Source organism: Arachis hypogaea, chromosome 13 (genome assembly GCF_003086295.3).
Source record: "Arachis hypogaea cultivar Tifrunner chromosome 13, arahy.Tifrunner.gnm2.J5K5, whole genome shotgun sequence".
Classification (NCBI taxonomy): domain Eukaryota; kingdom Viridiplantae; phylum Streptophyta; class Magnoliopsida; order Fabales; family Fabaceae; genus Arachis; species Arachis hypogaea.
The window spans coordinates 31,403,028-31,428,831 of NC_092048.1; the positions used below are offsets into that span (position 1 = coordinate 31,403,028).

At 34.5% G+C, this 25,804-nt stretch overlaps 1 protein-coding gene and 1 pseudogene across 1 annotated transcript; one reads left to right on the forward strand and one right to left on the reverse strand.

Moving 5' to 3' along the window:
- Positions 1–793: 793 nt before the first annotated feature.
- LOC112737942 (SEED MATURATION PROTEIN 1) lies at positions 794–1,317 on the forward strand. Its single transcript, XM_025788104.2, has one exon. It carries the CDS (start codon positions 894–896, stop codon positions 1,188–1,190), a length of 297 nt encoding a protein of 98 aa, XP_025643889.1. The 5' UTR covers positions 794–893; the 3' UTR covers positions 1,191–1,317.
- Positions 1,318–2,064: 747 nt separating this feature from the next.
- LOC140177535 (uncharacterized) lies at positions 2,065–3,238 on the reverse strand (annotated as a pseudogene).
- Positions 3,239–25,804: the final 22,566 nt, after the last annotated feature.

Here is a 25,804-nt window from a genome sequence, read left to right on the forward strand (position 1 = left end):
CTTTATCCGGACTTGGAATCGGCTATGTACAACAAGTGTAATATAGGCGGAGTTAATAATAAAAATAAAAATATCAAAAACAATTAAAAAAAATTTTTTTGTGAGAAGCTATAATTTATATTTTAAAAAAAATCTTAAAAAAAATATTTTTATATAATAAATAAATAAAAATTATTTTTATATTATTATACCTAAATATAATTAATAAATAAAAAATTATTTTATATAAAATATACAAATATAAAATTATTTTTATTTTTTATAAAATTAAAAAAAATAATTCAAAAATATATATTTTTTAAATTTACCCAAACCAACCCTAACAACAAACAAAAGAAAGAAGAAGTAACGTAGAAGAAAGGAAAATCTTTTCTTACGGAGTGTGCTTTTGAGTTCAATATGCTTTTTTTTTATTTTTTACAAATTAAAAAATATTTCATTACACATTTAAATTTTATTTAAGAATTTATTATTAATTGACTAATAAATTATTACATGCATCATTAAACAGAAAATAAAAAATGATAAATTAACCGAAATAATTTAGTTTTAAACGATTATGCAATTTAAAGTAAGGAAAAAAGTAAATTCCAATAAAACATGGATTAAAAATCTCTCAAATTTTTTAATCTCATCGATCTTCTCGGATCTTCGGTCGATCAACCACGTGTCACTAAGTGGAACATCCTCAACAAACCAAAGACACACTTGTCGCTAAATGGTACGAAAACAGTCCACGTACGTCAATACTCATTTCTCTATATAAACCAAATCTCTTTCTTCCAAATTTTTCAGCATTCCAATTTACAAAGAAGACTAGACTGAGTGTGACAATAATATTGATCAATTCTTCAGCATTCAACTTGAAGATTTAAAATTTCGTGTTAAAATAGATGGCACAGAGCAAAGATGATATCACGTATGGAACTGCACAAGCAAGGGTATCAGATGATGAAGCGTTGAGAGTAGCTTACAAGCATGGCACGCCACTGGAAGCAGGAAAGATCGCCGAATCTGAACCTGTTGATCTGTTTCAAAGTGCTCATAATATTTCTAAGAGCAGCGCCACGCAAGATTCTTCTTCTCAGGAAAAACGTGACTCTAACAACAAAGAAGCAAGTTCTACGGAGTTCGTTACTGGTGCTCCGGACTTGCCTAAGAAAGTGCCACCCACAATGGCACATAAATAAATAATTTGTTTTTGCTTTTCTTTTATGCTTACGTTTTTTGATATTTAGTTTTTAGAATATGCTTTATGTTTGTTATGATTTTCCCCTTTGTGTTTATCAATTATCCTATAGTAGACAAATTTCCAGACTTACTAAAAGTAACATTATGGAGAAGTTTAAGCAATAAATAAATCAAATCTGCTTAGACTATATAGTATCTAAAAATATTTAGAATAATATTTGAGAAGAATTATTTAAAAATTCATAATTTAACTAAAGAATTTGTATTTTTTTTAATTTATCAATAATATGATTCTTAAATCATTCATCAAAACTATTTCTTCCATTCTCTATTATATATAATTTAAGTTTATAATATCCTAAATCCAACTTCAAATTATGAAACTAACATGGCTGGCAACTTTATTAAAGATGTTTGTCAATCTTCTAGTTTTGAATGAAGTAGAACGAAGTATTATAATTTCAGGAAAGGTTTAATTTATCATCGAAGTAAATAAGGGTGGCAATGGAGCGGGTTTTGTCCAGTTTGATTCTATTCACGGCAATGGAGCGGGTTTTGTCCAGTTTGATTCTATTTCGTGAATAGAGTGGGTTTTGTCCAGTTTGATTCTATTTCGTGACTAAAATTTTAAAGTGGTCTCTGAGACTGGGCGAATTATCCATAATCGTTCTTGACTTTTAAAATATTTTAATATTATCTTTCATATTCAGCTCCGGGACTCATGGTTGTTCTGCGATCCTTTTCGGCGCACAGTTAGTAAATGGAGTGATGATTTGGCACCTTCTATGCCATGCTGGAGCCAAGTGAAACAACGCAGTATCAATTTGGCGCCCAATGAAATGCATAAACGACGTCGTTCATGTATTGGAGCCCTTAAAAACGGTTTGCCTTCACCATATTTGTTTGAACATTCTCACACTTCGTCTCCTCTCCTCCACGCTCAGTCTTCGTCTTCCATTCTCTCATCAATGGCACCGAGTTAGATACTGCACCAGAAGCAATATTGCTAGCTTTGACATATGCATTGTTATCAACATGTGGCCTAATATTTATAAGCAAGTTTACATAACTTGTACCAAGAGTAAAGGGAGTAACAGCAGCCGCCAAAAGGGTTAGTTTTCAATTGATGACAAAGGAAACACCAAGACCGACAGCTGCTGAACTCAACCCCATAAGAAGGACTGAGAATCGATCACCAAGTATTGAACGAAAGCTGATACAATCAATGGAGAGCCTTGACACTAACTCCAGTCGAGTTTTTATCAAAATCAAACCACCTGGGTTCTTGTTTTAAGATGGACTGGAACAAGAGGTTCCTAACCCTTAGTGTAAGCTTTGATCCTGCCCAACCACAAAATTCTTGTTGTCCTGTCATGGAAAGAATACAACCGAATCTAAGACAAACAAGTGCTAAACAAAGGTGTCCAACATCTCTCTTCATCTTATCAGTGTCATCATCAAAATATACCCCAAGAGATATGCCTAAAACCAAAGAAAAAAGAGACAGAAAAGCGCCTGCAAACATACCCAGAAAGAATCCTAAAAGTAGCATCCAAAGCTCTGGCTTTTATAATTTCAATATCTCAAAAAGTCTAAATTTTTTTGGCATTTTGTTTGGCTCGTCTTCGATCTCTACTTTTTTCTCCTAAGCGTATTTTAAATGTTTAGGCCTCGAGATATTTGCTGCATATCTTGATACATTAGCAATTGAGTTGTCATAGATGGAAAGATCATTGGATTTTTGCATGTCATGTTCATTAGAGAGAGGTCTTGATATGGCCTCGGTGGCGAGTTTGACAAGGTCATAGTAGGTTCCCCCTTTCCCTATAAGCTGGAGATGGTTACCCATTTCAATGGCAGTACCATTTTCGAGGACCACGATGGCATGAGCATTCTTTACAGTAGCTATCCTATGAGCAATGACAATGGTTGTTCGACCCACAGAAATCTTGTCGATGGCTCGTTAGACTGCAGACTCTGACTCAGGAGATACTACATATAATAATCATTCTTAGTTTTTAGGGTTTTAATGGGACCAGGAACACATTGGGTAGAAAATTAAGATTTGCCACGTCAACTAGCCGTTGCTGGCTCCAGCATGGCATGGGAGGTGCCAGATCATCACTCTGTTTGCTGACTGTGCGCCGAAAAAGGTCGCAGGACAACTATGGGTCCCGGAGCTGAATGTCAGGAATACTGTTAGGAAATTTTGAAAGTCAAGGACAATTATAGATAACTTGCCCAATCTCAAGGATCACTTTGGGATTTTAGTCCTATTTCGTTCCATAATAATTTGTATTGAATTCGTTCTGTTTTTATTAGCAGGTAATAACAAGTTAAATCTTAGTTGGCTTTTGTAGATATATTCGTTCTTATAATTATTAAAATTTAGTAAATAAAATTAAATAAAATTATAGTTATATATATAATATAAATTAAAAAAAATTAAATAACATAAATTAAAATAAATAAATAAAATATAATATTAATTATTTTATTAATTATTTTATATATATATATTATATTAAAAATATATATTTATATATATTATATATATATATCGAAACGGATAAGAATTATGAATTTACTTTAAAGGTTTGTGTGGTTGGTAGAATTATAAATAATTTTTAAAAATTTTAAAATAAAAATATTATATTCTCATGTTTGGTTTAAAATTTAAAAAATTATTCTTAAACAAATTTAATTCTAAAAAATTAAAATATTATTATTTTAATTTTTATTTTTTTTAAATATATTTAATTCTCATACAAATAAAATCTGAATACCAAATAATACTTGAATCACACACATTCTAAAAGCAAACACCGTGATATTATAAGAACAAATTAAATCAATTAAAACGTTACTTAACTGTTTGTGTATGTGCGTCACTTTCGAAAAGTCTCTTCACGTGCACAATTTGTTGTTAATAGACGTAAACAATGTCATCTAATGCCTTTATTCAATACGGAAAAAAAAAGGTTTAGAAATCAAAATAATTTATGATTAGTAAAAAAAATTTAATTTAATTTTATTTATATATTTTATTTATATTTTAATTTTTTATTTCTTTTTAATCATTTAACTTATTACACTATATTTTTAATTATTAAAATGTAATATATTATATATTAATAAAATTTTTTATAATTTAATTTATATATATATTATTATATTAAAAATTAATCATAATAATATAGTTTAAATATCATTAATATTAATTGATTTATTTTATAATTACTAATTTATTTTTTTTATTATTTCATTGTACTTACGTAATATTATAGAGATTAGAGTAATTTAAATTTTATTGTTAATTTTAATTATTTTGTAATCACTAATTTATTGATAATATTTGTTTCATATTTTTTAAAGTAGAATAATAATTTATTTTGATTTTTTAATACAAATATTTTTAAATTTTATCATAATTAAATATAAAAAATATCAAATATTTAAATTAATTTATTCAATTGACAACAACAACAACAAAACCTTGTCTCACTAAGTGGAATCGGCTACATGAATCAAACGATGTCATTGTGCTCTGTCATGTGTCATGTCTACAGAGAGACCATTTACATGTAGATCTCATTTGACCACCTCATGGATGGTCTTCTTAGGTCTTCCTTTGCCTTTCGCCCCTTGTCCATCTTCCATCTCATCCACCCTCCTGACTGGATGTTCTATCGGTCTTCTTCTCACATGTCCAAACCACCTAAGACGCGATTCAACCATCTTTTTCACAATGGGTGCTACTCCAACTCTCTCCCTTATATCTTCATTCCTTATTTTATCCAAACGCATATGACCACTCATCCATCTCAACATCTTCATCTCTGCCACACTCAACTTATGTTCGTGCTCCCTTTTAGCCGCCCAACACTCCGTACCATAAAGCATAGCCGGTCTTATAGCGGTGCGATGGAATTTATCTTTAAGTTTTAAAGGCACTTTTTTGTCGCATATAAAACCAGACGCACTCCGCCATTTTGACCACCCTGCTTGGATCCTATGATTTACATCCTGTTCAATCTCTCCATTATCCTGTATGATGCACCCAAGATACCTAAAATTTTTAACTTTTCGTAGGGTGTTTTCTCCAATCTTCACCTCTATATTAGGGTTTTTCCTTCTCGAACTGAACTTACATTCCATATATTCCATCTTGTTACGGCTTATGCGCAGACCATACACTTCTAAAGCTTCTCTCCATAACTCCAACTTCTTATTTAGGTCTTCCCTTGACTCTCCCATAAGGACGATATTATCGGCAAAAAGCATGCACCATGGCATAGGCTCTTGGATGTGCTCTGTGAGTACTTCCAAGACTAATGTGAAAAAGTATGGACTTAAGGATGATCCCTGGTGTAATCCTATACCAATAGAAAATTCCCCTGTCACACCACCTTGAGTCTTCATACTAGTTGTGGCCCCATCATACATGTCTTTAATTGCACGAATATATGCGATCCTTACCCTCCTCTTTTCTAAAACCTTCCATAAGACCTCCCTTGGTACCCTATCATACGATTTTTCCAAATCAATAAACACCATATGTAGATCCCTTTTATTACTACGATACCTTTCCATCATCCTTCTTAAAAGGTATACCGCTTCAGTGGTAGATCTGCCTGGCATGAATCCAAATTGGTTCTCTGTTACTTGTGTCTCTTTTCTCAACCTCCGTTCTATCACCCTTTCCCATAACTTCATGGTATGACTCATAAGCTTGATCCCTCTATAGTTTCCGCAACTTTGTATATCCCCCTTATTATTATAGATAGGTACCAATGTGCTCTTTCTTCATTCATCAGACATCTTCTTTGACCTTAAAATCTCATTAAAAAGCTTGGTTAACCAGTTGATACCTTTTTCTCCAAGACCCTTCCAAACCTCAATTGGGATATTATCAGGTCCTACTGCCCTGCCATTTTTCATCTGCTTTAGAGCCTCTTTTACCTCGAAGTCTCAAATTCTTCGATAGTAGTAAAAGTTTTGATCTTCTTCCCTTGTGCATAATCGACCAAGGCTCGGAAGAGTCTTCTATCCCTCATTAAATAACTTGTAGAAGTAGCTCTTCCACCTTTCCTTAATCTTCTCCTCTTGAGCCAACACCTCTCCATCATTATTCTTTATGCACTTAACCTAATCCAAATCTCTCGTTCTTCTTTCACGGCTCTTTGCGATTCTATATATACCTTTTTCTCCTTCTTTTGTACCCAAAGACTAGTAGAGACCCTCATATGCTCTTGTTCTTGCTTCACTTACAACCACTTTTGTCTCTTTCTTAGCCGCCTTATATTTTTTCCAGTTATCTGCGTTGCGGCATAAAGACCACTCTTTAAAGCACACCCTTTTTATCTTTATCTTTTTTTGTACACTGGCATTCCACCACCAGGACTCCTTGTCTCTTGGTCCTATTCCTTTAAATTCACCAAAGCTTTCTTTTGCTGTTCTTCTAATAACTTATGCCATTTCCCTCTATATCTCTTCCGCACTTCCATTTCCATCCCACTTTGCCTCTTCTCCTATCCGTCTTAGGAAGCTTCTTTGTTCCTCACCTTTCATCCGCCACCACCTCGTCCTTGGGTTCTTCGTATAATGTCTTTTCCTCAACTTTTACTTAACGCAAAAATCCATGATGAGCACCCTATGTTGTGTTGTCAAACTCTCTCCCGGGATAATTTTACAATTAATGCAAAATTTCCGGTCGACTCTCCTCAACAGGAAGAAGTTGATTTAAGAGCTTGTCATGCCACTCTTATAGGTTATAAGATGTTCATCTCTCTTTTTAAAACATGTATTTGCGATGAGAAGATCAAATGTTGAGGAAAAGTCCAAAATAGTTTTACCCTCAGCATTGATCACCCCGAAACCATGGCCTCCGTGAATACTCCCATATCCAGTCACTTCTCTACCAACATGGCCATTTAAATCTCCTCCTAAGAAAATCTTATCTTCCAAAGGTATGTCTTGAACCAAACTCTCTAGATCCTCCCAAAACCTTATCTTGTGTTGTTCGTCCGAACCCACTTGCGGTGCATAGGCGCTAATCACATGGAAAGCACCTCCCTCCACCACAAGTTTGATAGAGATGATCCGATCTCCCACCCTCTTGACATCCACTACGTCCTTCTTCCACTGCTTATCCATAATTATTCCAACCCCATTCCTATTCTTCACATTTTCTGTATACCAAAGTTTGAAGCCAGAAGTATCCAACTCCCTAGCCTTCGCACCAACCCATTTTGTTTCTTGTAGGCACATAATGTTAATCTTCCTCCTTGTCATGGTGTCCACCACCTCCATGGACTTTTCTGTTAGAGTGCCTATGTTCTATGTCCCAAATCTCAACCTTCTGTCGCTCCGACCTTTATCTTTTACTTTGTGAACTAGCTTATTTACCATCGTTCGTTCACGAAAACGCGAGAACCCTTGCTCATTTAACACTATATCCGGGCACCGATGCAGCGGCTCTTGCTCATTTGACACCGTACTCGAGCCATACAGCGCGTTACTTCCGGGCAACGACCTAGCTTTAGCGCAATAATGTCTTTGATTCATGTCATGGGGGTTCGACTATATTTTTATGTTGGTTGTCGAAGACCTAACACAACCCTCCTCCTTTATCTGGACTTGGGACCGGCTATGTACCGCAAGTGTAACGTAGGCAGAGTTAATTTATTCAATTGACAAATTTAATCATAATATCTAAAAGTTTAGATATATAACATCTATAATTTTATACTCATAACATTCATAATTTTATACCTATGATGTTTATAATTAATAAATTTTTATAATTAATATTATCAAATTTTAAATCTATATGTCTTATTGTATTTTTTAAATTATTATTTTATATATACATTAATGAGTCATAATTTTAATTACTTTAATATTTTTTATTTAATATTATTGAGTTAAGAAATTAACTAAATTAATTAGTGATGACAAACATTATTTTTGGCAAAATAAATAATTAGAGTTGTTTAAATTAATAAGTATATGTTGCTAACTATTTATTTCATGTTGCAGGCCAAATTCATTTTTAAGCAGCCCAAATGGTATAATAAAATTATAACAAGGCTGATGGGTAAATAATCAAGCTCAGCCCAAAAGAAACAAAGCCAAAGGATCTGATGGGCCAACCGGGTTGCTTTATGGAAATTCTATCCAAACACGTATCCATCTCACAAGGCTTCTTTTGTAAGATTGAAGTCTTCTCCCTCTTGAAGTGCAACGTTCTTCTACTTTCTGACCAAGTCAAATCAACTTCACAAAAAGTAAGAAAGAGAAGAAAAGCTTCCTCCATAAGCCAGTAACCAAAGAAGCAAGAAAGAGAAAATGTAAGCTTGAAGCATAGAAGTTAAAGCAGAAAATCTAATCCAAATCAAGCTTAGGTTAAAAGTAATCCATCTCATCTTGCATGCATCATATCTTCATCCCTTCTTCCCAACTCTCTGCACTATCCGAAAATGGCATTCAACGTAAAGTTGATCTCTGTTCTTCACTACTACAAATCCACGATCACAAGAGATTCTTGGGGACCAAGTTGCATCTCTATGGTTCAGATTTAGTTGACCATTGGAAGACAATTTCGGTTACTCCTTCATGGCTTTCGGTCAAGTTGGAAAAGTCAGAAGCAAATGTTCTACTTTGATGTTTGAGAAGAAAAAGTGAGCTTGTGGGTTGGTGAAGCTCAAGGCTCAAGGTGTTGACCTTGGAAGAAGAACTCAGCCACATGCAAGGAGATAAAAGAAGCTTGCTGTTCATTCAGAAAGTAAGGAGAGAAAATCAGAGTGTGTGAACAGTGTTATGTTTAGAAGTTCCTCTACTTGGATAATGCTTTCTTTCAAAGAAGCATTCGGCCAATACTGAAGAACTGCATCTGAGGTTTGCGAATCTGGTTTGCACATAGCAAAGAGGCTGCTGATGAAGTCAATCTCCTTCATGTTTTACTGATTGTAATGTACTTTTCTAAGTTTATCTTTCTGTAATTTCTTGAGAGAAAAGGTATTGTGAGAAAGCTTAAGAAAAAGCCATGAGTGGAAAAAGGTTGAGAGATACACTTGAGAGAAAAGCCTAGAGTTATTTTCAGATTTCTTTAGGTGTGTTTATGTCTTGTATCTTGTACCTGTGAGGTATCCCTTTCTTAGTTGGGTTAGCACTAAGAGTGAATAGTTAGGTATTAGCATAGCCAATGTCAAGTTAGGTTAGAACTTGAATGTGAAAGGATTGGGTCAATCCTGTGTTATTGGTGTATGTAATACTGTTAACTATAGTGAAATTCTTCCATTGTTGTGGAGGAGACTGGATGTAGGTTGCATAGCACAAGGCAACCGAACCAGGATACATGCTGGTGTTAGCTTTTCTCTTCTCTGCTGTGTTCTGTTTTCTGATATTCATGAGACAAAATTAAATTGTCTCATAAATTTCCGCTGCTAAGTTAAAACAGAATCAGAATTGCAAATCTGTTTTAAAAGGGTAACAACAGCAACTAAAAGGAAGACATAGATTCAACCCCCCCTTCTCTAAGCCTACCACAACCTTCAATTGGTATCAGAGCTAAGGTCTCAAGAATCAAGCTTAACCGCTTGGAGCAAAGATCCAATGGTGAACAATCTGGGCACAACCACAGTTGCCTATACCCTCACTAAAGGCCAGTCAAACAACCGGCCACCTTTCTTTAACGGAAAGAACTATTCCTACTGGAAAAAAAGGATAAGGATCTTCATCCAATCCATTGACTACAACTTATGGAAGATTGTTGTGAGTGGTCCCAAGATCTCAACAAAAACAAGTGCTGATGGAGTGGTGACTCCGAAAGAAGAAGCTGAATGGAATGAAGATGACAAAAAGAAGATAGAACTGAACGCTAAAGCAATCAACCTTCTTCATTGTGCTATCAGCTTTGAAGAGTACCGGAAGGTGTCTAGATGCAAGACAGCCAAAGAAATCTGGGAAAAACTCCAGGTTACACATGAAGGCACCAAACAAGTAAAAGAAACGAGGATTGATATGCTGCGAAAAGAGTACGAGATGTTTAGCATGAAGGATGGAGAAAGCATTGATGAAGCATTTGAGAGATTCTCAATCATAATCAACAACCTTGATGCTATGGGTACAAACTATGCAGAACAAACCTTGGTGAGAAAACTCCTTAGAAGCCTCACAAAAGAGTGGGAAAACACTGCCACTGTCCTAACCGAGAGTAACAACATAAGTCCCATAACCTATGATGAGTTGAGAGGAAAACTCCTTGCCTATGAAGCCACACACACAAACACAGATTCAAAGAAAAAGGGAATAGCCCTCAAGTCAAAAATAGAACCGAAAGAGAGTGAGTCTAGTGATGGTATTTCAGATGACGAGCTTTTGTTTTTTGCTAGGAGATTTAGAAGGATGATGAAAAGTAAGGGCAAATACAATGGTTCAAGTTCAAAGGAGCAAAAGATAGACTTGAGCAAGGAGGCTGGGCACTTCAAGTCAAACTGTCCAAAGCTTAAAAAGGAGGACAAAGGCAAGAAGGAAAGGAAGAGAGTACTCATGGCAGCTTGGGAAGATCTTGAGAATGACTCAAATGAAGAAGAAGAATCTGAAGGAGATAACAAAGACTGCTTCATAGCTGGAAACAACAATCTTGATGAGGTAAACTACTATGATTTAACCATTGAGGACTTGCATGTTATTATTGATGATCTCACTTTAAACACATCAAAACTGCTTGATAAATACAATGAGTGCAGATATGAAAGAGATGTGTTGAGAGCTGAAAATGATTTTTTAAAAGAAAAAGTGAAGGAAACTGAATGTGCTTTAGACATCATTGAAGAAAACAGATTTCTAAAATCTGAACTTGAAAAATTAAAAGGAAAGCACATTGTGGATCCTTCTCATGAGTTAATTGCTGAAAATAAAAGATTAAATAATATGATTAAAAGGCAGAATGGTGACTTAGCAAAATTTGCTCAAGGTTCTAGCAACTTGGACAAATTACTTGCAAGTCAAAGACCATTGTTTGAAAAATCTGGTTTAGGCTACATAGCCAAGGAAGATGTAGTTTCTAACACTTCCTCTATAAAATTTGTGGCCTCTTCATCAAATACCAAATCCATACCAAACAAATCAGGTATCGGATATGTTTCAACATGTGAAGAAAAATTTGATGAAGAATACACAATCGAAACTGAGCCTTCACCAAAAACTGAACCGAGTTCAAACCGGCCAGGTTTGGGTTATATTTCGAAAAATGAGGCTGCTTTCAAGAAACCAATTTTTTACAATAAAACCTCATTTTTGAAAGGCAAAAATATTCAAAAAAATTCTGGTGAAAATGCTTTTGCAAAGAGGAATAACTTTATTAAAAATCAGTTTGTCAAAAGAAATGCATCTCCTCCAAGAACCAGAAAATTTCAAAGCTTTAATCATTTCAAGCAATATAACTCACATCAGTTTCAGCAACACACACTAGAAAATTATTGTGTTAATTGCAAGAAATTTGGTCACTCATATGCACAATGCTTCATTAAAAAGAGAGTTGTAGGAAACAAAGTCTACAATGTTGTTTGTGATTTCAATGCACTTGGGCAACCAGGATGGATTAACTTCAAAGGATCCAAATTAATTTGGATACTTAAGGCTACTTGAAACTCATCATGCAGATTTGCCTAGCATCCAAGAACAAAAAGGACATGTGGTACATGGATAGTGGATGTTCAAGGCACATGACTAGAAGGTCAACCTACTTCATCAAACTAAATAAGTATGATGGAGATTTTGTGACCTTTGGAGATGATGGTAAAGGTAAAATCATTGCTGTTGGAAAAGTAGGTAATGAGCAATCTACTTTCATTGATGATGTACTTTTGGTATGTGGTTTAAAGCACAATCTTTTGAGTATAAGTCAGCTGTGTGATTTAGGATATTTAGTTGTTTTCAAAAGGCTTGAATGCTGTGTTGTTAATGAAAAGACAAATGAAGTGATGTTTGTTGCCAAGTGTTTCAATAATATGTATGGACTTACTCTTGATGAACTAAAGGATCAAAATGTAGCTTGTCTTCACTCTAAAGAAACTGAAAAGTGGTTATGGCACAAGAGATTGGGCCATGCAAGTATGTTTCAAATAAACAAACTTGTAAAGAAAGAATTAGTGAGAGGTCTTCCTTTGATAAAGTTTGACAAAGACATCACTTGTGATGCTTGCCAAATGGGAAAACAAACAAAAAGTTCTTTTAAACCAAAGGAAGACATCTCTACTAAAAGACCACTTGAGTTGCTACACATTGATTTATTTGGTCCAACAAGAACTCAAAGCCTAGGTGGTAAACATTATGGTTTAGTAATTGTGGATGACTATACTAGGTTTGGTTGGGTTTTATTTCTTGCACACAAAAATGAAGCATTTTTGGCCTTTGAACCTTTTTGCAAGAAAATTCAGAATGAAAAGGATTTGAAAATCTCTTCTATAAGAAGCGATCATGGAACTGAATTTGAAAATAATTTGTTTGAATCCTTTTGTGAGGAATTTGGAATATCTCACAACTTCTCTTGTCCAAGAACACCACAACAAAATGGTGTTGTGGAAAGAAGAAATAGAAGCATACAAGAGATGACAAGAGCTATGCTTTGTGAGAGTAATGTTCCAAAATTCCTTTGGGCTGAAGCGGTTAACACAGCTTGCCACATTTTAAATAGAACAATCATAAGGAAATTTTTGAAGAAAACCCCTTATGAACTTTGGAAAGGCTACCCACCAAACTTAGACAACTTACACATCTTTGGATGCAAATGTTTTGTCTTAAATAACAAAGAAAACTTGGGTAAATTTGATCCAAAGGCTTATGAGTGTTTGTTTGTAGGATATTCCACAAATAGTAAAGCATATAGGGTTTATCATCAAGATGCTAGGATTATTGAGGAGTCCATACATATTACATTTTGTGATACTAACTTGGTACAAAGTATTTTGGAAGATTGTGATGCAGGAAATCAAGCTCAAAAGGAAGATGAAGCTGCTCAAAATCATGAAAAAGGAAATTCTGGACAAGCTGAACCAGAAACTGCTAATGCTGAAAATTCAAGAGACAATTCCATTTTGTCTCATGAATCTGAAGGGAATTCTGTTGCCAGCAGCGCCCAGAATCCCTTGATGAATGAATCTGCCTCCAAGTCCACCAGACCTCGTGAATGGAGATTCTTGAAGAATTATCCTGAGGAATTTGTAATTGGGGATGTCTCTCATGGAGTGCAAACAAGATCTTCCACTAGAAAGGCAAATGAAGGATCAAACATTGCCCTTCTTTCACAAATAGAGCCTCAAAACGTCAAGGAAGCACTTAGTGACCCTTCTTGGGTTAAAGCTATGGAGGATGAACTTCTTGAGTTTGAAAAGAACCAAGTATGGACTTTGGTTCCAAGGCCAAGTGAAAAGAAAGTGACCGGCACCAAGTGAATTTTTCGGAACAAGTTGGGAGAAGATGGTAGCATTGCAAGAAACAAGGCAAGGCTAGTGGCTCAAGGATATGACCAAGAAGAAGGAATAGATTTTGATGAATCCTTTGCCCCTGTTGCCCGAATGGAAGCCATAAGACTTCTCTTAGCTTATGCTGCATTTTGTGGTTTTAAATTATACCAAATGGATGTGAAATGTGCATTTTTGAATGGAGTGATAGATAGAGAAGTGTATGTGGAGCAGCCTCCTGGTTTTGAAAATAAAGAGCATTTTGATCATGTTTTTAAACTATCTAAAGCTCTCTATAGTTTAAGATAAGCCCCTAGAGCTTGGTATGAGAGACTTAGCTCTTTTCTTTTGAAAAATGGTTTTCAAAGAGGCACCACTGACACAACTCTATTCATCAAGAACTCTAATGACTCTTTTATTCTAGTCCAAATATATGTTGATGACATTATTTTTGGATCAGCAAATGAATCCCTTTGTTCTGAATTTGGAAAACTCATGACAAGCGAATTTGACATGAGTATGATGGGTGAACTTAATTTCTTCCTTGGGCTGCAAATTAAACAAACTGAAAAAGGTATTTTCATTCATCAAGAGAAGTATGCCAAGGAATTAGTTAAGAAATTTGGTATGGAAAATGCCAAACCATGGGAACTCCCATGCATCCTAATTCTAAATTAGATAAGGGAGATACTGAGAAAGATGTTGATGAGACTAAAGTATAGAGGAATGATTGGCTCTCTTATGTACTTAACTTCCTCTAGACCCGATATTGTGCAAAGTGTTGGATTGTGTTCTAGGTTCCAATCCAAACCAAAAGAGTCACATCTTTCTGCAGTTAAAAGGATCATTAGATATGTTCATGGCACATCCAACTTTGGTCTTTGGTATCCTAAGATTGATGATTTTTCTGTAGTTGGTTATTGTGATGCAGATTTTGCAGGTGATAGAGTTGATAGAAGGAGCACTTCTGGTTTATGTTGCTTCCTTGGGAAGTCCTTAAATGTATGGTCAAGTAAGAAGCAACCAATAGTGGCCCTTTCCACTGCAGAGGCTGAGTATATAGCTGCTTCTTCTTGTTGTTCTCAGCTTTTATGGTTAAAAACGCAGCTTGCTGATTACAAATTAAATGCTGAAAATATTCCCCTGCTGTGTGATAATATGAGTGCCATTAATATTTCTAAAAATCCAGTTTTGCACTCTAGGACTAAACATATTGAAGTAAAATTTCACTCAATAAGAGAACATGTCCAAAAGGGGGATATTAATATTCAATTTGTTAAATCAAAGGAGCAATTAGCAGATATTTTTACAAAACCATTAGCTGAGGATAGATTCTGCATGCTTAGGACTTGTCTAGGAATCTTGAGTTATGATTCTTTGTTTGAAAAATGCTGATGTATTTGCTGGAGCTTTTTGTCTCATAAACAGGCATGAGACAATTCTGGGCAGGTGATGAACATTTTCATCAAGTCAGCGTGTTCTGGGCTTATTTCAAATGAACCTCAATCTGGGCCAACCTCAATATTCAGATTAGGAGTGGTCCAAATATGTTTCATTAATCTCATATCACTTCAAGGCCCTAACATGAATGTTACAATCTTGTTTGTTATTTTTGATGACTTGTGTGTTTCATAAAAGGTTTTCAAGAAATGTTTTGTGGCCCAAAAGGTTTTCAAGAGGATTTAATTTTGGCCCCAAAAAGAGGTGTTTCAGGTTAATTTTGTTGTTTTTCTCAAATTTTAAAATTAACTTCCCTTTTATTTTTTAAAATCAAATAAAATCCTTATTTTATGAGGTCATGTCTTTTCAAGTCTTTTCAAATGGTGATGCAGTTGCATGGTTTTAGAAATTTACTTTTGGGTACGGTTACCAACACTCCCTCTCTTCCCTCCATAACTTCTCCACACACTCTTCGGTTTCTTCCCACTCACTTTACTGCATCCCTTCCCTCAAAAGATTGAAACTAACCAAATGAGGAAGAAAACCATTGCAAAAAGGGCTCCTCGTGAAAAGGTTTTCAAGCTACCCACAAAGTCTTCCACTCGCTCTCAAGACCGCACCTTTACCCCTTCTCCTTCTCCTCCTACCTCTCCTCCTCGCTATGACCCCATGGCTCGGACCAAAAATACTCCAAGGTTTCCTGCCTCTGCCAAACCGACGCCACCACCAAAGGCCACACCTTCCAAGCCTGGCTCCTCAAAACCGAGTTCAGCAAAGCCTAGCTCCTCCAAAGGCAAACGTCCGGCGACTGAGGAACCCATTCCCGAACCAACACAACCAAAATTCAGGTCGGTTCCAATGCGTTCTCAACGAGGTAACACACGAGTCCCTCTCAAAAATGTTAAAGAACCAGAAATTGGACCTTTTGATCACAAAGCTCACTTTTTGACCTCTCATTCAAACTATAATCCCTATAGATTCAAATCTGCCATGAATAATGATTTTTATGAGGGAGTCATCCAGTATCGTACCATATGCCCTTCATTTCTCGCTGATTTGCCATCTTTGAAAAGAAAAGGTTTTCCTTTTGTTGATAACTTAATTTTTCTGGACTGGAATCACCTTTTTGACATCAAAAAACCTGTTTATCCCTTGTTGGTCAAAGAGTTTTATGCAAACATGACTTATCATGAAGGCACTGCTCATTCGTATGTCAAGGGCCGAGATATCGTTTTAAACAATGAGACCATCAGTGATGCTTTGAAGTATACTGATGTTGGGCCCTGTGCCTACACGTCAGTTAAGTGGGATGAAGGAGTTGGTGTTTCTTACAATGATGCCCTGGCTAGTATTTGTGAACATATCTCCTTAATAGATGGCATTACACCCACTCACAAAGCCCTAGGATATGAGCGTGCTCAACTGCACCGGATAGTCAATCATATTATTCTGCCTCAAAGCGGCTCATATCAAAGGGTTTCCTACACTGATACTCTTGTTTTATATGCCCTTCTCACCAAAACTGAAATTTCATTTGCATATTTGATGGTTAGATACATGTTTGACTCTGTTAGAAGTGAAAAGGACAAAGCTCTTCCTTATGGCATGTTTCTAACTTGCATTTTTGAGTATTTTGGTGTTGACTTGACCAATAAGAAATATGAAAATAGACATTCATATCTAAAGGGAGGTGGTTCAGTGAAACAGCAAAAAGGACCAACTCGATCTGAGAGAGTGGTTCTAGATGATGATGATGAAGAGTTCATTCCAGATGATTCTACTGCTCTTTCCACTGAGGGTACTTCCATCTCCACTGAGAAGAAATCCACTCTGCTGAATGTGGTCAGGGATGTTGCTCAAGAGTTTGTCTCCCAATCGAATCACTTGATTGAATTGAGCAAAGAGAAAAGGAAGCTGGCTAGCAAGCTTGAGAACTTCCTGAAGAAATCAAGGGATAGGGTGGCTGTACTGATGACTTTCATTGACAACCTTCAAAATGATGAAGACATTGCCACGGATATTGAAGAGGAAGCTGCTTCGGAGGGGAATGGTTCTGATGCCTAGGTTTTGTCTCATAAAAACTGTTGTTTCTGCTCTCTTTTTGTCTCATGAACTCTGCTTCTTTAGTACTTTTGAACTGTTTTCTTTTGGATGACTGTAATAACTCTGGATATTACTGCACCTTTGGTAGTTTAGTTAGTATTTTGGACTGGGCACTAACCTTTCTTGCAGGGTTTATAGTGTTGTTTTTGTTGATCTTGCCAGTCGTCCACCCTTGATGACAAAAGGGGGAGTAATAATAGGATAAGCATATTTTGGCATTGAAGTAGCTATCATTTTTTCTTTTGAAATTTTTGTCAAATTGCTGCACTAAAATTTAATTCTACATGCTAAATACTAATGCTGATGATATTAGCTTGATGTTGGGCTGATTATGTGATGTTGCTCATTTGATATTCCTTGTACAAGATAAATTGTGCATAGCTCTTCATTGTGCTCTCTTTAAGTACAATGTGAAACAAGAACAAAGAGGAAAGCATAAATCCAGGAGGAGCAATTTTTGAAAAGGAAAGGGGGAGCAACATAAAAATAAATGACAAAAATCAAAGGGAGTTTCTAAACCTTACTCAAACTCATTTACTTCCTTTTTGATTATTACTTAAATCATGTTTGTCATCAAGGGGGAGATTGTTGAGTTAAGAAATTAACTAAATTAATTAGTGATGACAAACATTATTTTTGGCAAAATAAATAATTAGAGTTGTTTAAATTAATAAGTATATGTTGCTAACTATTTATTTCATGTTGCAGGCCAAATTCATTTTTAAGTAGCCCAAATGGTATAATAAAATTATAACAAGGCTGATGGGTAAATAATCAAGCTCAGCCCAAAAAAAACAAAGCCAAAGGATCTGATGGGCCAACCGGGTTGCTTTATGGAAATTCAATCCAAACCCGTATCCATCTCACAAGGCTTCTTTTGTAAGATTGAAGTCTTCTCCCTCTTGAAGTGCAACGTTCTTCTACTTTCTGACCAAGTCAAATCAACTTCAAAAAAAGTAAGAAAGAGAAGAAAAGCTTCCTCCATAAGCCAGTAACCAAAGAAGCAAGAAAGAGAAAATCTAAGTTTGAAGCACAGAAGCTAAAGCAGAAAATCTAATCCAAATCAAGCTTAGGTTAAAAGTAATCCATCTCATCTTGCATGCATCAGATCTTCATCCCTTCTTCCCAACTCTCTGCACTATCCGAAAATGGCATTCAAGGTAAAGTTGATCTCTGTTCTTCACTACTACAAATCTACGGTCACAAGAGATTCTTGGGGACCAAGTTGCATCTCTATGGTTCAGATTTGGTTGACCATTGGAAGACAATTTCGGTTACTCCTTCATGGCTTTCGGTCAAGTTGGAAAAGTCAGAAGCAAAGGTTCTACTTTGATGTTTGAGAAGAAAAAGTGAGCTTGTGGGTTGGTGAAGCTCAAGGTTTAAGGTGTTGACCTTGGAAGAAGAACTCAGCCACATGCAAGGAGATAAAAGAAGCTTGCTGTTCATTCAGAAAGTAAGGAGAGAAAACCAGAGTGTGTGAACAGTGTTATGCTTAGAAGTTCCTCTACTTGGATAATGCTTTCTTTCAAAGAAGCATTCGGCCAATACTGAAGAACTGCATCTGAGGTTTGCGAATCTGGTTTGCACATAACAAAGAGGTTGCTGATGAAGTCAATCTCCTTCATGTTTTACTGATTGTAATGTACTTTTCTAAGTTTATCTTTCTGTAATTTCTTGAGAGAAAAGGTATTGTGAGAAAGCTTAAGAAAAAGCCATGAGTGGAAAAAGGCTGAGAGATACACTTGAGAGAAAAGCCTAGAGTTATTTTCAGATTTCTTTAGGTGTGTTTATGTCTTGTATCTTGTACCTGTGAGGTATCCCTTTCTTAGTTGGGTTAGCACTAAGAGTGAATAGTTAGGTATTAGCATAGCCAATGTCAAGTTAGGTTAGAACTTGAGTGTGAAAGGATTGGGTCAATCCTGTATTATTGGTGTATGTAATACTGTTAACTATAGTGAAATTCTTCCATTGTTGTGGAGGAGACTGGATGTAGGTTGCATAGCACAAGGCAACCGAACCAGGATACATGCTGGTGTTAGCTTTTCTCTTCTCTGCTGTGTTCTGTTTTCTGATATTCATGAGACAAAATTAAATTGTCTCATAAATTTCCGCTGCTAAGTTAAAACAGAATCAGAATTGTAAATCTGTTTTAAAAGGGTAACAACAGCAACTAAAAGGAAGGCATAGATTCAACCCCCCCTTCTCTAAGCCTACCACAACCTTCAAATATTCATATGTATGCTTATTTATTGATTTTAATATAATGAGTTAATAATTATTTTAAAAAAATATATTTTTTATTTTTGTTTATATTTTATTTTCTAATTTCTATTTTTTAATAGTCTATGTGTGAAATATAAGTTGTATAGTAGAATTTATTAAAATTTTTAAATTTAACATCCATAATTTTAAACACATAATATCTATAATTAATGAATTGATGTTAATTTATTATTTATTATTTTATTCTGTAGGTTAAAAACTAATCATTTTGGACGTTTCTGATTTTCAATAAATAAAGATTAATCAAATTTAAGATGTTTTTATTTTTTATAAAATATATTGAGGTGATTTTGAGATTTTTTTAAATTAAAAAGATCAAAATTTAAAATTAATAGCTTAGTTCCCTGTGTTGTTTAAGCATCTCTGCTTGATTTGCGCATCAGAGATATGAATGATGCAACACAACTTTTAAAATGATCCAAATACCAACATCTTTAAATATGTGTATATGAATTCTTGCAGGATAATTTAATCCAGCTGAGGGGCTTGTCTTCTCAGTTGGAGATATGTTCGATTTCTATTTCCTCTCTCAGCTACATATAATCAATTAGTTCTTAATTTCATTTTCCTTTTTATTTGTGCTTCGAATTCTTGTAGAAAAATCTACAACTTTTGAATAATCTTTGTAGAATTTTGCAACATCTTCAAGCGTGTTAAAAGTCATCCTAACCTTTGGAACAAACTGCTCATCGACATCGCACAGAAACTACAAAATACACTAAAAATAGTCCACAATACACCGTATTAAAAGCTAGCCTACACCAAAACTCATCATAAAAAATAATAAAATCAGATTCAGAACTCAAACAGAAACTAAAACGATTCAACTATAGATTCATAAACTACAAACAACCTACATTATCTAGATTCAAACCATACCTCACTATTTTATTCGATTCAAAACAATAATACAATTCACCCTCGTTCAAATGAAAAGTCTAAACCTGTAAATACACCAAAAAGTTTCTATAATACACCAAAATAGTTTTGATATACACCGAAACTAAAAATGCAACAGATTCATCAGAACTCCTACATTACATTTAATTCAAACCATCAACAATGAACAACAATTTTTACAAGTAATTTTCACAATATTATTCACCTACAAAATCATAAACTACTAACAAAAACATTAACTAGAATTGAACCACACATCAACCACTTCATTTGATTCAAAACAATAACCACTTCGCTCTGGTTCAATTGACAATCTGAACTTGAATCATTCATTATCTTCAAAACTAATTTCAGAGCTTAATTTCAAAAACAGAAAAAGAAGGAAATCGAAAAAAAAAAAGAAAGAGAACGCAGAGAGAACGCACAGAAACGAAGGAAGAAAAGACACAAAGAATGTAGAGATGGAAGATCGAAAACGCTGACGAATTTTGAAAAAGAAAACAAAATTCTTTCGAAAAAGGTAGTTATGTATTTGCGCGTTGATTGAAAAATTAGTTAGATTAATGGCGTATGAGGTGAATTAGGTTAAAGAAACTTGTATGGACTTGTATCAAAAAATGACTTGTATGTGAAGAATATTTGTTATTTATTTAAGTTATAATTAGTTATTACAATCAATTATACAAAATATCAAACCATACTATTCCTGACTAAATATATATAAATTGCCTAACTTTGTCTAGTCACTAAGGGCCCGTTTGGGAAACTTCAAAAGAAACTTTTTTGAACTTTTGACTTATGAAAAGTAGTAGTAGTTAGGGGTGCACAGACCCGGCCCGGCCCGAAGGCCCGGCCCGGTCCCGAACACTTTTGGGGCTAATTTGGTGTGATTTCATCGGGTTTAGGGCCGGGTAAGGGTCTCAAAAATAGACCCGGTCATTATTTCGGGTCGGGTCCGGGCCATAGCTTGGGTCACCCGAAGTCGGCCCGGTGACCCGGTCATCATACACAATTAATATTTTGTGTTATTAGTGATGGATCATGACTATTCTTATGTGGAATTTAAGTATTGTAAATCTTAATATTTTGTGTTATTAGTCATTATAAAACTATAAGTTAATGTTTTATGTTTAGAATGCATAAGACTTTAGACTAATGCATAATATTGTGTTATTTGTATTGATTTAAATATTTGGTATTATTAGACAATATTAGTATTGATTGTGGTTATACTTTAGTATTGATTGTGGTTATGCTTTAATTTTGAAGAATGGTTGGTTCTTGTTATATTTTTCTAAGTGAATTTTACCATGTTAAATAATGGTTGGAGTTTTAGAAATTTGGATATTTTTACATGCTAGCTTACAAGAAGGTATCAACGTAATGTAATGTTAACGGCCCGGTTTTCACCCGGTTTTTACCCGGTATAATTGTGGCCCGAAAGTGTATTGGTTTCATCGGGTCTAGGGACGGGTTCGGGTCTAATAAATAGACCCGGTGTATATTTCGGGCCGGGTCTGGGTCACATCAAACCCGGCTTCACCCGGCCCATGTGCACCCCTAGTAGTAGTATTAATGTCTGGTGTAATTTTCAAAACCAAATTGCAGCTTTCTAAGAAGCTATTTAGGAGCTTATAGAGAAGTTAAAAAAAAATAACTTCTCTCATAATACTACTACTTTTGATCACATTTCTATAAAATAAGCACTTTTAAAGCTAAAAACCCAAATACAAAATAACTTATTTATAAGCTACTTTAAATATAGTCATTTATTGTATAAGCTATTTTGTCAAAAAGAGCTTAATTAAGTTGTTTACTCAAACTGGGCCTAAATCCTACCACATTAACTAAGTCATTAAAACCTAAACATCTAAACTAATTATTCACTGAAAATAAAATAAAAAAAAATTACTAACCTCAAAATCTAAAGCTCCAGCTACGTGCCAAGTAGCATTCAGTCTATTAATGTCCCCATCGCAAACATATTCTCGGGGCCATATTTACTTAAGAAACTCGAACTTAAACGTTTAGAAATGAACAAAATTTTTAAAAACTATTTAAATGCACAACAATCTCGGCTGCTGTAACTTTATATATGCATCCGAGCATATATCGGATGCTGAGACCCAAATTAGCCAAATTGTACATATCTCGAGTACTGAGACCCCTTTCTAAATTGTCACATATCTCGGGTGCTCAGTCCCCAATCTCCATAATAACACATATCTTGTGTGCATTCAAGATATGTCTTAGCGTCGCACGGTCACAACACAGGGTCTCAGACACCAAAATATGTTTCATTTTTAACTTATCCTTCAACATCCGAGATGTATAAGAGTACGCATTTTTGTAAATACCTCACATTTTATTTTTTTTCGTAATTTACATATTTATTTAATTTAAATAAAAAAATCCAACAATAAAAGAGTATTGTAATGACCAACATATTTTAGTAAATAGTAATCAAACAAACATAATTTCTCCTAAGAGTTTTGTTAGGGAGATATTGAGAAATCTTGACATTGTGAACAATGGACTGATTTATTGGCCCACGGTGAATTAAAAAATAAAAAACACCTCCTAAACTCTAATTACAAAAACTTTTACCTTCCTCCTCCCCCATTTTTAAATTTTAACCATTTCTTACTCACTACCAAACTCCAAAATATGACAAAATAACCATCAAATTTTAAATTTCAAATTTTAATAATGTGATCCTCCGCAGTCCCAACAGCACCGTGAGCTCCCTCAGCAGCCCCCAACAGCACCATGAACTCCCTCCTCCCAATTAAAATAACCATCTGATTATATATAAAACTAATCACCCCTCAAAATGTTTAGTCTTTATGCTTCAACCAAATCCAATAAAATAATCATCTAAATGCTCATTAAAACAACCATTTGCATATCTATTGCATTGAACATTCAGATTATTTTAATTGTACTTACGTAAATAACCATCTGCATTAGGCATAAAAATAACCATCCGCCGACCTATTGTAATGAACATCCGCATAAAAAAAAAGACTTTTACTTTTGTACCTGGTTGATCTCTTGTGGGAGTTGTAAAGTACAATTACCGTTTGAAGGAATATAATCATAAATGATTATTGATGATGGTGTAGCATAATTTTCTTCACCCATCGTGCTTGTGTGAGGAGAAGAGAGAGGCTTCCTATTCTCGGATTTGCTACCACAGTGTGCCAACGGGGTTTTGCGGTGACCGGTTGTGGCGGGATCCAGGGGGTGCAGTGTTGAACTGTTGCTAGTTGCGCGGTAACTAGACGTGGCCGTGGCAACGGGGAAGAAAGGAAGGACCTGCCGAGGATCTGATATGACAACGGAGAGACCAGGTGCGGTTTTGGTCGGCCAGAACCACGCGGCATCAGCAGAACGGTCGGCCGAGGGTTGCTGCGACATCAATGTCGGGCACCAATGGGTGGGAGGTTTTGATGAGATGTTGAGTAACTGTACGTATTGAAACATTTAATTGCTAATTTTAGTTTTTTAAAATTTAAAATTTGAAATTAATCAAAAATCTGATTATTAATTATAATTTAATTTTTTTATTTTAATTCATTGTTCATATTATTCATAATAGTCATTGTTTTCCTATACGTTCTCTTCTTGTAAAACAAATTTGAAGGCTCATCTACAAACTTGAAGACAAACTCCATCCAAATTCCAAATTTACTAAGCTAGTAAAGTAATCCGAGATCGTAACCTAAGCAATCGATAATGGAATTACGCAAAAAGCTTATATCCAAATGACCTAAGAAAGTATGCTTTTTAAAGTTGTGTTTGGTTGGTGTCCTCTAGACACAAAAACACAAACACAAATATATAAGTAGACATAAACATAGATATATAGAAATATTTTTATCATGTTTGGAATGATACACATAACAATGATATCTAATTTAAATATCTATTTTACCCCAAGTATAATTATATTCCTTATTTTTACCATCAATACTAATTTTTCAACCTCAATCTAAGTCAATATCATCAACAAAATTTAATTACTAGTTCAACAATTTAAATTAAAAATTGAAACAAAATAAAAAATTTCAACAATTATATTTTTTAAAAATAAGAAACTAATCCGAAATAAAAAAATAGAAATGAAGATGAGAGGGATGTGATTAGAGTTGAGAAAAATGACATAAACAAAAAAGAAAGTGATAAAAAATGCAAATTTAACAAAAAAAATAAATAGAAGGACTAGGAATAAATCTGAAAAATGATGGTGGTGATGCAGTGAGACCGTGACAGCGATAATCCGTGACAGCGATTATTCGCGACAACGAGGATGGGGCGACGTGGTGACCCGTAACTGCAAGAAAATAAGGCACAATGAGATGCAGTGGAGGAGGAGCGACAATCAGCGACGGCGAGAATGGGGCGACGCGGTGACCCTTAACCACGAGAGGAGGAGGAGGAGTGACTGTAGTGAAAGATGACACTAAAGAAAAAGAAGAAGGTGGGAGAAGAAGAGACTAAATGATGAGAATAAATTTAGAATAACAAAAAAGTATATTTGTCCAAAAATTAAATTTAAGTTGTGTTGATACTATTTTGAGTTTCCAATGATAAAAATAAAAGCTAGACCGTAGCTACTCTATTTCATTGTATTTTGATGGTTTACCCTACTTTGCATAAAAATTTCTAAAACTTTTAGTTGAGCCAATTTTTGGTAGAGGTAGTCAGATAGACACCTTAATTGTTTGGTTCAATCCGAGTCCTATGTAATTAATTATAATTTTCGAAATTTAATTGTTCCAAATATGCTTCGTCTTGAGGTAATAAATTTCTGTCAATCGTAACTTATAATGTACGGACACTGATACGAATATGAAACACGACACGATACGAAATGCACGAACACACAAATTTTAAAATTTTATAAGACACAGGAATATATAAAGTATTTTTTAGATAAATTATAATGATATTTTGATATTTTATTGATATTAAAATATAAAATAATTTTTTGATTATTTTTAATATCTTTTTTAATTATGTAAAATATTTAAAATATTTTTCTTTTAATAAATAATAATATATATTATTTCTAAACTCATTTTAAAAATATATGTTAAGAATAATGCAAAACATGCTGACAGGTGATGTTATATAAATATGTCTAAATATGTCCGAAATTTTTTTATTAAAATATGTTTGAACATACTAAATACGTACGTTAGACGAACGTCAAAAATATTGTATCTAAAATGTGTCTAATATACAAATATAATGACTCGGTCAAATATTTGTACTTTATAGATAGTAACTATTTCTACAAAAATTGGATTTGTACTAAACCTGGGGAGTCTATACTAAGATTCATCCATATTTCACTTCACCTAAATTTTAACAAATGAACTAAATTTAATTTTTGAATATTTTATTTTTCTTGT

What these genes read in the sequence shown, in the direction of transcription:
- LOC112737942 (XM_025788104.2), top strand. Translation starts at nt 894, where the DNA reads ATGGCACAGAGCAAAGATGATATCACGTATGGAACTGCACAAGCAAGG.